We start from the raw sequence: 12,952 nt of genomic DNA, 5'->3' as shown, positions 1-12,952 counted from the left end.
CTCGCCTGAAGCGCCATTTGGACTAGAATTGAAGTCCCAACGAATTTACTAACCACTCGAGAATAACTTTATGAGATAGACCAGTTTGTAGATTATCAACATTTTCGATCATTGAAGTGGAAGTTGCTAGCAAAACTTAATAATGCTGTTACATTAAATAATTATTAACTGTGTTTTAGCTGTCTACAAATTTTGGAAACAACATTAATTTATAAATAACGATGCTATCTAAAGCTTAAAACCTTTTTGGATTCAACGGCTTTTAAATGCAAAAAAAAATGTTTGTTAAACATGGTACCGCAGTTTTTGTAGATATTTATGTTTCCATAATAATGTATAAAATCACTTTGCTCTATTCTGAATAGTTTGCGTAGCCTACGCGATTTAGGAAGATTAGTAAGACTAACGACTTGCTAGTTGCCTTCCGGCAGTAAAAGTGTCCATAGGCGGCGGTATCATTTAACATCAGGTACTTCTGCCCGTTTGCCTCCTTTAATAGAAAAAAAATTATTTGCTACTGCAATGGTAGACTCGCATTATACTTCGGAAATGTGATACAAAATTAGTTACATGAAAAATTGTGTACATTATACAATCTTTCAACTCAATACATATAGATATTTCTTAACATGAAACCAGTTCTTTTTATTTACTTTAAAAGTATTATTATGATGATAAGCATTTGCAAATGCTACTATAACTTGTCTTTATTCGTGAGTGCTAGTGTGGTGTTGTTAACGGATCGTATTAAATTTAATTGTTAAGTTTTTAAATATGTTTATAATATTATTTACAATATCAGTAGTTTTGTGTTATTTTTATAGCCTAAGGCAATTTAATTATTTTTCAAAAAAGCATATTAAATATGATAGACCTTTACCAATATTCGGCAACCATCTTCAGGTTGTATTTTCGAAGAAGACTGAAGATGAAATGTTAAATGCTCTTTACAAAAAATATCCAAATGAAAAGGTTGTTGGATACTACAAAGGAACTAAACCGATAGTCGTTATTCGAGATTTGGAAATCATAAAACACGTATTAAGCTTAAATTTTCTTGAATTTACTGATCGGAGTCTACAGAGTAACACAAAAATTGACCCGTTAATGCGAAACATCTTTACTGAGGTCGGCGATACATGGAAAATTACTAGAAATTACCTTACGCCAGCATTTTCTAGTAGCAAATTAAAAAAAATGGTAGCCTTGATAGTGGACTGTACACACAAATTAGTCAACGTTGCGCATAATCTTGCTTTAGAGGAAAAAGAATTTGATGCTTGCAATTTGTCCGCTCGATTTACAATAGATGTAATCGGTGCTTGTGGCTTTGGCATTGACATGAAATCAATGAACAATGAACATTCACTTTTCTTGCACCTTCGGGATATCCTATTCATAAAATCTAAAATGAGGAGCCTTATATCCGGTTTTTACGATCTTTTCCCTAATATCTTTCCGAAAAGAATGCGATTCAAAAGATCAAATGTTCAACAGATAATAAAAAAAATATTTGACAGTGTTTGCAGTCAAAAAACAGATGATACAAGAACTGATGATTTTTTGGATATGATGCTGAAATTAAGACAAATAGGAAAATTATCTGGAGACTCTATGGAAGTAGATGAAAACGGTAAGAAGAAAAAAGTTGAAATTGAATTTGATGAGGATCGAATGCTGGCTCAATTGTACATATTTTTCGTGGCCGGTTTTGAAACGTCATCGACAGTCATGGGCTATGCTATGCATCAACTAGCGTACCACCCTGAGATCCAAATCGAGGTACAACAAGAAATTGATGAAATTCTCGCCAAAAATGATAATAAACTTTGTTACCAATCACTATCTGAGATGAATTTATTGGAACAGGTAACAAAGGAAGCATTGAGACTGTTTCCACCCGGTGCTGCGCTTGGAAGGATTTGTACAAAAGATTTCGTCATACCAGAACTTAATATTCTGATTGAGGCTGGTACAACAGTTGGTATACCAGTATATGGAATCCAAACTGACCCACAATTCTTTGAAAACCCACTAAAATTCAATCCAAAACGATTTTCTCACGAAGCGTCGCAGAATCGCCACAAATACGTTTTTTTACCATTTGGAGAGGGGCCTAGAAAATGTATAGGTATAATCGACTTATAAATTTTCTTATAGTTATGTAATATTAACTAGAATATATATCATACAATCACATATGCTCTGCTACTGTTTGGCGATATTAGCGCCACTAGTCCCATAAATAAGAAGACAATAAACCAACAAGTAATGGAACCATCTCTTTTCAAAGCTTTACTCGCTCTGAAAATTCATATTTTAATACGTACATATCATATTTTTAACTATTTTTAACTTTGAATAATTTTTTCTTAGGAGCTCGATTTGGAACTCTGATCGTGATGGCAGGTTTAGCAGTGGTTCTCGAGAAATTCACCATTAAATCTTCACCCTCCTCAACTATAAATATAAAAGTGAATCCAGCCTCTTACGTCGTACAAAGTATCGAAGGAGGGCTCCCAGTACAGCTTAATTTAAGAAAAAAATAATTCAGTTTTGAAGTTATACTATTTTTGGCGCGTTAGGGAAAAATGATGAAAGTAAATTTTTACGATGCGCGCACACAGCCGTCACAAAAAACCGACACCCGCACACCGTCACAAATACCCGAACCCGCGCAACGTCACAAAATCCGACACACTGAAGGTAGCATAGTCAACATTTTAAAATAAAAAATGTCCATTTCTTTAATTACGTAAAAATATTTTATTTGTGATAAACTTCATTTAACTAGAAGTATTTTGTAGTACCATGTCATATCGGGTTACATAATTTTAAATATTCTTAACATTTCATATAATAATTAAGCTCATCATCATTTAATGTTGTGCTGAAAGCGTAGTATATATATATTATTTTATGTAACGTTTTTGAAATAAATCAAACAACTGAGTTAATTACTTACATCTTGTATACCTTGCGTAAATTTAAATAAAATGTTATTAAAAAAAATTATACACTTATTAATCTTCTTCAACGCGACATTTAAAAACGCGATTGTCTATTGTGATTCACACGATAAATATAATTGTTTTTATATTACAATAAATTTGAAACTGAAATATGTCCTCCATTATTGCTAACTTTAGTCCACATTAGACTAATACGCGCTAATTTTCAATATGCGACAAACTAATTTACATAATTAATTCACTCACGTGTTTGCTACGTGAAATATTAAAGTCACGGTCCTTCATTTAAATTTCAAAATCACTGAAAGGATTACGAGGCCAATTTTCCTGTTTGCTCGCTTGTTTCCATTCTTGTGTGTATAGACATAGCCTCGTGCTGTTTGTCGCTTTTGTTTCTGCCTGACCTTGAGTAACCTTTACGTGTGAGCGAATTCCATTAATGTAAGTCAAAATACTAGATGAATCCGTGACTAACGCATGGGTTCTACATTTTGAATTTTTTTAGGTAACCGTTTTATATAAAAGAACATAATGCTAGCATTTTTAGTTTGATGTTTAATTTCGGGGTTATGAATTAACCTATGTTTTCTGTTTTATATGTTTTGTTTAACTATCTGTTTTGGCTTTGTATATTGCCTAAGTGTTTTCTTTTTTACAATATGTGTAGTTGTAAGATTTTTAATCACAGTACTTATATCAATGTTGTTAGACACACAAACCGTTGATCCGTTGATTTTTTTTTTATAAAATAGGGGGCAAACGTGCAGGAGGCTCACCTGATGTTAAGTGATACCGCCGCCCATGGACACTCACATTGCCAGAAGGCTCGCAAGTGCGTTGCCGGCCTTTCAAGAATTGGTACGCTCTTTTCTTGAAGGACCCTAAATCTAATTGGTTCGGAAATACTTCAGTGGGCAGCTGGTTCCACATAGCGGTGGTGCGCGGCAAAAATTGCCTTGAAAAACGCTCAGTCGTGGAACGTCGGACGTCGAGGTGATACGGGTGGAATTTTGTATTCTGCCTCAACGTCCGATGATGAAACTCAGCTGCAGGTATTAATCCGAACAACTCCTCTGAACACTCTCCATGGTAAATGCGGTAGAAGATGCAGAGTGACCCCACATCTCTACGCAACGCCAAAGGATCGAGCCGCTCGGAGAGGGATTGGTCATCGACGATTCGAACCGCTCTTCGTTGGATACGGTCAAGTGGAAGGAGCTGGTACTGGGGAGCCCCCGCCCAGAGGTGAGAACAGTATTCCATGTGGGGCCGTATTTGCGCTTTATAGAGTTGCAAGCGGTGGCCCGGAGTGAAGTACCGTCTCGCCTTGCTGAGCACACCAAGCTTTTTGGAGGCTAATTTAGCCTTTCCCTCCAAATGACCGCGAAACTGAACGTCGTTCGATATGTCAATGCCAAGTATTCCGATGCTGGTTGTGGCTTCAAGAAGAGTGTTTTCGAAAAGAGGAGTAGCGACAAAGGGTATTTTTTTCGCGGAAAACGCGCAAACTTGTGTCTTCTTGGGGTTAAATTGGACTAGGTTTAGTCTACCCCAGTCCGAGACTCCACGTAGTAGAGTTTCGACTTCAGACACAAGTTTGTTCCGGTACTCATCGACAACTGCCCGAGAAATACCTGCCCGGCCAGTGTAAAGAGTATCCCCAGTGCTGTCGTCCGCATAGCAATGAATGTTGCTAAGTTGCAACATGTCATTGATATGCAGAAGAAACAGGGTCGGGGATTGAACACAGCCTTGTGGGACCCCAGCATTCACGGGTTTAAGGTCGGAACATGCTCCGTCGACGACGACCTTGATGCTCCGATCGGCCAGAAAGCTGGAGATCCAGTCGCATAATTTCTCGGGAAGCCCGTAGGCTGGAAGCTTCGAGAGCAGTGCTTTGTGCCACACCCGATCGAAGGCTTTCGCTATGTCCAAACTAACCGCTAGGGCCTCCCCCTTGGACTCAATTGCTTCTGCCCATCTATGTGTAAGGTATACTAGAAGGTCACCAGCCGAACGACCACGACGAAAGCCGTACTGATAATCGCTAATCAGCTGGCGGCCCTCTAGATACCTCAAGAGCTGGCCATTAATAATGGATTCCATTATTTTGGATAACAAGGAGGTTATAGCTATTGGACGATAGTTGGACGGATCAGAGCGATCGCCTTTTTTAGGGATCGGATGTATCGAAGCGGTCTTCCAGCACTTCGGGACAGTGCCGAGCGAGTACAGGTACCGGAAAAGGCGCGTCAGGACCGGAGTCAACTCAGGAGCACAAGTACGCAGCACAATTGGAGGGATACCATCCGGCCCGCTCGACTTATGAATGTCCAAGGGAGATAGTGCTCTGCGAACAGCACGTTGCCGGAATGTGATTTCCGGCATTGAGTTATCATACCGCGAAATCGCCGGTGGTGATCTCCCCCGGTCATCCAAAGTCGAGTTGGACGCGAAGAGACAGCCCAAGAGGTCGGCCTTTTCCTTCGCAGTGTGGGCGAGCGAGTCATCTTCTCTGTGCAGCGGTGGTATCGATGGCTGACAAATTATCCCTTGTACAGCTTTGGCGAGAGACCAGAAGGCTCGGGTCCCCGAAGGGAGTTGGGCCAATCTCTCGCCAAATCTGGCGATGTGCTCTGACTTTGCCTTAGCGATTTCCCGTTTGAAGGACCTGGAGGCTGAGTTATATGCTTTTTTATGTTCGCTGGTATGGGCATCACGAGATATCGCCGCTTCCGCCCATGCATTAAAGCATTCTCGCTTTCGACGCGATGCCGCCTTGCAAGAACGCTTAAACCAGGGCTGTGACTTGCCACCGATCGGTACCGCAGAGAATGGAATAAAAAGTTCCATGCCCTGTAGAACTACTTCGGCGACAGAGGCAGCGACGGAATCTGGAGCTTCCGACGAAAAGCACATAGGCCCCCAAGGGTAGGACGCAAGGAAAGACCGCATCCCATCCCAATCTGCTGACCGATAGTGCCAAATACGACGACAACCCGAAAAACGGGGCCGAGGAGGGCGCCTAGTAGGCACAGTACTCCGGACCACACAATGATCCGATGAACCCAATGGCGGGTCAACAGAGACTTAATAGGATGTGAGGTCAACAGAAGGTCCAACAAAGAGGGTTTATGACCATCCACATCTGGTATTCGCGTAATCGCAGGGACCATTTGTGACAGGTCGTAAGCTAAAGCAAAGTCGTGAAAGGATCTTCCCGCGTGATCGGTGGTTTCCGAACTGAGCCAATCGGCATGGTGAGCGTTAAAATGGCCAAGTATCACGATTTCAGCGGTAGGAACCCCTTCGAGCAGGGAATCTGTAGCCATTTGGATGTGCTCAATGAGCCGCTCAGTTTCGGTATTTCCGCTATGGGACCTATACAGGCATGCGTAGAATCGCGGATGGTCATCGCAGTCTACGCGCAGCCAGAGGCTAGATAGGTCCCTTCCTTCAAGCGACCCGAGGCGACGAGAACAGATATCCTCTCTGACGTACACGCAAACTCCCGCCCGCGGCACAAATGAATGTTCCAATTTGTACCCCGGGTAGGAGAGGTAGGAAGTATCAGCCGGGGAGGATATCTGAGTCTCAGTAAGGAAGAATAAGGCCGGCTTCGCAGTTTCGAGGTGAAAGTGAACCGCGTTAAGATTAGAATTGAGCCCCCTAACATTGGTAAAGTCCACTGAGAGCGTGGAAGAGGATGCCTTCGGTAAATTCTTCCGTTTGCCCCGAGATCGAAACCTATAGTTTTTTGCGCAGTTTTTGCCCACCCCAGAATACGAAGGGCAGCCTGTGCATCCACCACCGAATAGTGATTGTTCCGATGATGGACGCTCAGAGGGGGATTCTCCACAGCGGAAACGTGTGGTACCCCCCTGGGGTAATCTCTGTTTAAACTGCATCTTCATATTCTGGGGGGAGGGAATTGATGGGCTCCGGGAGTCTCACTCACCGCACGAAACGCGAGTACAATAAGATGAACCTATTGCATCACTTCACGCCGGTTTTCTGTGAGACAGTGGTACTGCCCCGGTCGTGCCTGCCCGATTGGCTGAAGCCCGAAAGCAACAGCATGGCACTCCCACTGATACACACCAAGATGAGACAGTATCATGCTATAATATTGTAACTATCATAGTATAAGGTAATATAATTCATTAGAATTATTTGAACACTTTATGTATTTTCAATGATATACTTAACTTAGCAGGAAAACCATAGGCCTTCAAAGTTAAATGTAATACAGAGTTATTCATAAAGCCACTCAGAGCTACCACTCAAATAAAATTAATGGTATTTATAATAATTTTTTTTATATTAATGGAAACATAGAACAGTAAAGGATTAAAATGAGAGGTATATCATATATACTATTAAGTATACTATATACTAGATAAGTAAATATAATGTAGCTCAAAGTGCAACAATTAAACTAGTGTCTTTAAACTAGTTGATTGCAAGAAAATAGCATTTATTAAAAAGGTTCGGACCGATGTTTCGCTTAGATACTAAAACCCTTTGTTTCAATAGGTTCAAAACGTCTCCTTAACAACGTTTACTAAATAATTACCCCGACACATGTTATCACGTGACTATTAAAACGCTATTGTGTCTCCGTCTAAGCATTGTTCACGTTCATTAATTTCACAACTATTCCCTTTAGCAATGCCCGAGGCTTTAGTATCACGTTGTCACAGGAGTTTATTTGACGTCGCCTTAATTAGAACCGCCTTAACCGGGACGTTAGAACGCAATTAAAAACTAATTAGATTTGCAAACTCAACGCCATTTCTGCTAAATATTATATGTTTAACATTATGTTCTGGCCTAATAATTATTATCAACGTTACATAGTTCTTATCTCGCTGTAACAGAAAACAGCAAATTTTGAAGGAAGTATTTAAAATGTATTTACATAACAATGAGGTTCAGTTAAGATTACAACATAAATTATCTTTAAAGAGCTACAATGACATCAATTTATATACACATTAAGAAATGTGTTACTTTTCGTACGTTAATAAACAAATAATAAAATTAAACTGCTCAAAAACTGTCTCTTTATTTATGATAACGCTAAAATTAGAAAAATGTTTCTAAGTCATTTGATATATTTAATAGTGATCACGAATACTTCAGCATATGCAATTTTATGATATCGTGATTCATTAAAAATATTTAATATTCTACGTAAATTGACTTTGATAACAGTCGTAATCAATAATAGTAAAATGTTATACATCCTTCTAATTGTTGTTATATTGTATTTCTATTACATGAGAAAATTTCAATATTTCTCTCAAAGAAACATCAAACATGAATCGCCTGTACCAATTTTTGGGAATCACACAAAAGTCTTTTTTGCTAGAAGAACTAACATTGAGACTGCGTGCTATTTGTATAAAAAATATTCTGACGAAAAATATGTGGGATATTACAGAGGGACGAATCCAGAAATCATCGTTCGTGATCCCGATTTAGTGAAATATATTTTAAACGAAAACTTCTTAGTGTTTCCTAATCGAGGAGTTAAACGTGATGCAAAAATTGAGCCTCTAATGTTAAATATGCTCTCAGAAGAAGGTGATGCATGGAAGTTACTAAGAACTAACCTTTCGTCGGCATTTTCAAGCAGTAGAATAAAAAGTATGTTTCCTATTGTAGTAGACTATGCAGAAAAATTTGTGAAAATAGCTCACAACTTAGCAGTAGAAGAAAAAGAATTTGATGCACATATTTTTACTGCACGCTTCACAATAGATTTGATTGGTGCTTGTGGATTTGGCATTGACATGAATGCAATTAATAATGAGCAGTCTCTTTTTATTAAACTACGTGACTATATGTTTATAAAATCTAAATTGCAAATGATTCTTTTTGGAGTTTATGACCTTTTTCCTCAATCACTTATTAATAAGGTTTCATTACTAAAACCGCAAGTTCGTGAAATAATCATGGAAATTCTAGATAGCGTTCGAAGTCACCGACAAAATGATGACACTCAGCGAAACGATTTTATCAATATTTTACTCGAATTGGGTAAGGCGGGCAAATTAACTGGCGATTCTTTAGAAACTGATGATACTGGCAAATATAAACAGGCAGAAATTGAATTTGATAATAACCGAATAGCTGCCCAACTATTTATATATTTTATAGCTGGTTTTGAAACTTCTTCAACAACTATGAGTTATGCCATGCATCAACTCGCACACCATCATGATATACAACAGGAAGTTCAAAAAGAAATTGATACAACACTGGCTAAGCACGATGGTAGACTTTGCTATGAATCAGTATCGGAAATGCTTTTCCTGGAAATGGTTGTAAAAGAATCACTAAGATTATTTCCACCAGCTGGTTTGACGACAAGGGCTTCGCCCAAAGATTGTAGCCTACCAGGAGTAAATGGAACGATAAAAACAGGAACAAGAATAACCATTCCAATACATGCACTTCACATGGATGAAATGTACTTTGATAACCCAGAGGAGTTTGATCCGAAGCGTTTTTCTAATGAATCTTCGCAACCAAGACACAAATACGCGTATATTCCGTTTGGAGAGGGACCAAGAAAATGTATAGGTATGATTTAATTTAATTCAATTCTAACAGTATTAAATTCAATTACAACAGGAGATTGCTAGGACAATATCTGGGGATATTGCTAGATTCGGTGAGAGTGGCCCGCCTCAATTCGGGGTCTCGAGACAGACTTCGACAGGCTTTGGCGAAAGCATCTCTTTCGCCAAAGTTGTCTCGCGGTATAGGTTAGCGACCTTTTGGGCTGTCTCTTTGCATCCAACTCGACTTTGGATGACTAGGGGAAATCACCGCTGACTATTTTGCAGTGTGATACCTTGATGCCGCAAATCATATTCCGGCAATGTGCTGTCCCCAAAACTTTATTCTTCTTGGACCTGTACTTAACCCCTGTACTCGCTCGGCACTGTCCCGAAGTTTTGGAAGACCGCTTCAATATATACTTGTATGAATGTATGAATATATCTTCAATCTATCGCTCTGATCCGTCCAACTATCACGCAATAGCTATAACCTCCCAAAATATTGGAAACCATTATTAAAACCAGCTGATTAGCGACTATTAGTATGGCTTTCGTCGTGGTCGCTCAGCTGTCGGCCTTCTTGTATACCTTACACATAGATGGACAGAGGCAATTGAAAGCAAGGGGGAGGCGCTTGCTGTTAGTTTGGACATAGCCAAAGCCTACAATCGGGGGTGCATGACGTCGAGGCAGAATAGGATATTCCACCCGTAACTTCTAGAAGTAAATTTTTGCTGCGCAACACCACTATGTGGAACCAGCTGCCCACTGAAGTACCAATTCGACGAAGGGTCCTTCGAGAAGAGATCGTACCAATTTTAAAAGTGTCCATGGGCGGCTGAATTATAACATCAAGTGACCCTCCTACCGATTGCCCCTGTTGTATATAAAAAAGTAACTGATTTGTTTCGTTTAGTTTTTCATTATAAATTAAAACTTTCATTAATAAGTACCTATCAGAGTGTGTTATATATAACGGTATTCACCACCGAAAAGCATTACTGTATTATAAAAAATATATATGTCTTCTAATGTAATTTTGACATAATTTCAGGGGCTCGTTTTGGAACATTAAATACAATGGTAGGACTGGCAGCAATTCTTCATAAATACAACATAAAACCTTCACAGTCAACTCGGAAAAATATTCGCCCAAATCGAGCAGCGTATCTTATTCAGTTCATAGACGGAGGTCTACCCTTAAAACTTACCATGAGAGAATAGTTCTGGAAACATAAACGGTTTCCATTATATTAAGTACCAACATGTCCATCAAATTGTAGTAATTTTTATGTTCAAATTACATTCAAATATTGAACATGTGTGTCGTGAAACATCACAGCATCATTGTAATGATTTTCTATTTGGACCACAATGTTAGGACAAACACATCATACAGAAAACCAATGTACGTAACCCAAAAATATGAAAAGCAGCCCTGCCCTACAATAAAAAAAATACAAAAAATCCAACACGCCCAGCGAAATCAAGCACAAAAAACAGAAAATATACAACGAACAATAAAAAAAACTATAAAATATTACATCTCGATTTTAAGACCATCAAGAAAGTATTTCTTATCTAGATCAAACATAGTTTATGACTAAAACTAATATCAATCGTTTTAACATTATCTGTTAAAAATATAACATTAAATAAGTTAAAATAACTTCGCAGTCGCATAAATAAGTAGAAAACTCTGATACTGGTAATGGACTCTAAGATAACTTCAAGACGTTCAGGTGTCGAAAAGTAAAATTTATCTTTCGTGTCAATTTGAGCGAAGTTGGAAATAAACTGCACTTGAAATAGATAGCAATACTTTCAAGACAATTCGAACCTTTTTACCAACTTGCCATTCCAGACTTAATCAGATATCAGTAGCAAGTCCATACTTAAATCATCCATTTATACAAATCAGTAGTTTATACGTAAGTTGTAATTATATTATAGTGGAGTTATTCGTTATTTCCTTCTTGCTGCAAACCCAACTACCGCTGGATCTATGGACGTCCTGTGCACCTGCAAGTCAACTGTACCACTCTACAGATGACTTGATGACTTGTGTTTGGAGATATAGTTTGGATTGCAGAGCCAGGGTATGAGTGTAACAAAATTTTAATTATGTTTAATTTTACCAAAACATCAAATACAGTGATGTTTTTCAAACTCTAAAGCAATGAAGAATATGGTTTATCTCTCCTAGAATGAATTTTTAAAATATTTGGTGAAGGCTTTCAACTCAACCCTTCACAAGTTGTGCGATTTACATAAGGCGCGTAATGTCGGTAACTTTGCTTTTCCCTCTCAACGTGCTCTGACTGAATCTCGACGGATGTCATGAAGTTTTAAATCAGTACTTTGAAAATGAATTACACTCTACAAACATGTAATATATAAGTTTAATGTATGTAATTTTTTCAAGGGGATGGTAATTAAATTTTTAAAGGCAAAGTGTCTTTATAGCGTCGGTGAGTATTTGGACCATAGATTTGACACCGATTGTAAATAACTTAACTTGGCATTATTGTATGTTCTTATTATAAGACATTGTAAAAATTGATATGACATTTGCACGCCTATTTATGTATGGATGATTGTGCGGGTATTTGTAGTTGATCGATCTAACCACTGTACCACTATCTTGGCAAATAAACGATTATTACTATTATGATTTTTTTAAAATATAATAATAAAATAGTGCGCTATATTTTTCCTTATATAAGAAATACAAAATATACTGAGGTATAATTTTAAACTAAACTCTAGCTTAACTTAAAAGGCTTAAATTACTAATCTGACTTAAAAGGCGAAGACTTTAGCCTAGTAGTTAAGCGTGCGTATCCTAACTCTAAGATCGGGCGTTTTTTAACTGTGCACCAATCGAAAAATAATTAATTAATTAAAATAAAATAAGTATACAATAAAACAAATAAGCAAAAGCCAACACAGATCATCATCAGTCAGATGTCCTATTGGGTGTAATCCACATACATAAAAACATTATTAAGTCAAATTACCTATCAGTTTTTACTACAAGAACTATTATTAAATGCCATGTATTTGCAATCCTCCCGGTGATGCAGGTGTCCGACAGATGAGAGATTGTGAGAACGTCCAATAAAAATAAAAAAAAAACAAATTTAGCCCTCAATACTCTGTGCTAAAAGTTTATTGCCGATTTTCCCTGCTCTTCACGTTTTCTATTCAGTAGTCACCAAAGGACTAGAAAGCAGGAACCTGAATTGTAACAAGATCGGTCGAGCTCCATTCACCTTAAGTCCGGAGATAGTGCCGCGAAACAATGAATCCTTTGTTGTCATTATTATGAAGAGTATTTTCAGTTACTATTATTTTTTATACAGCCAATAAACAAAATTATTACGTGTTATTATTTTGTTTAAGATT

General features: G+C 38.1%; 2 protein-coding genes across 2 annotated transcripts; both read left to right on the top strand.

Moving 5' to 3' along the window:
* The first annotated feature begins 774 nt into the window (after nt 1–774).
* On the top strand, nt 775–2,578 carry LOC123711868 (probable cytochrome P450 6a18). Its single transcript, XM_045664712.1, has 2 exons — nt 775–2,131; nt 2,377–2,578. Exons 1-2 carry the CDS (start codon nt 775–777, stop codon nt 2,547–2,549), a joined length of 1,530 nt encoding a protein of 509 aa, XP_045520668.1. The 3' UTR covers nt 2,550–2,578.
* Nucleotides 2,579–8,194: 5,616 nt separating this feature from the next.
* On the top strand, nt 8,195–12,131 carry LOC123711787 (cytochrome P450 6B5-like). The gene is made up of 2 exons (XM_045664579.1): nt 8,195–9,563; nt 10,599–12,131. Exons 1-2 carry the CDS (start codon nt 8,210–8,212, stop codon nt 10,766–10,768), a joined length of 1,524 nt encoding a protein of 507 aa, XP_045520535.1. The 5' UTR covers nt 8,195–8,209; the 3' UTR covers nt 10,769–12,131.
* The last annotated feature ends 821 nt before the right edge of the window (nt 12,132–12,952 follow it).

The sequence above is a fragment of the Pieris brassicae genome, chromosome 7, assembly GCF_905147105.1.
Source record: "Pieris brassicae chromosome 7, ilPieBrab1.1, whole genome shotgun sequence".
In the NCBI taxonomy this organism is placed as follows: domain Eukaryota; kingdom Metazoa; phylum Arthropoda; class Insecta; order Lepidoptera; family Pieridae; genus Pieris; species Pieris brassicae.
This window is presented reverse-complemented; position numbering and strand designations above follow the sequence as displayed.

Excerpts from the sequence above, each read along its gene's own strand:
- LOC123711868 (XM_045664712.1), top strand. The coding sequence starts at position 775 with ATGTTTATAATATTATTTACAATATCAGTAGTTTTGTGTTATTTTTAT. Across the intron at positions 2,132-2,376 it reads GGGGCCTAGAAAATGTATAG|GAGCTCGATTTGGAACTCTG; the intron begins GTATAATCGACT and ends ATTTTTTCTTAG.
- LOC123711787 (XM_045664579.1), top strand. The coding sequence starts at position 8,210 with ATGTTATACATCCTTCTAATTGTTGTTATATTGTATTTCTATTACATG. Across the intron at positions 9,564-10,598 it reads GGGACCAAGAAAATGTATAG|GGGCTCGTTTTGGAACATTA; the intron begins GTATGATTTAAT and ends ACATAATTTCAG.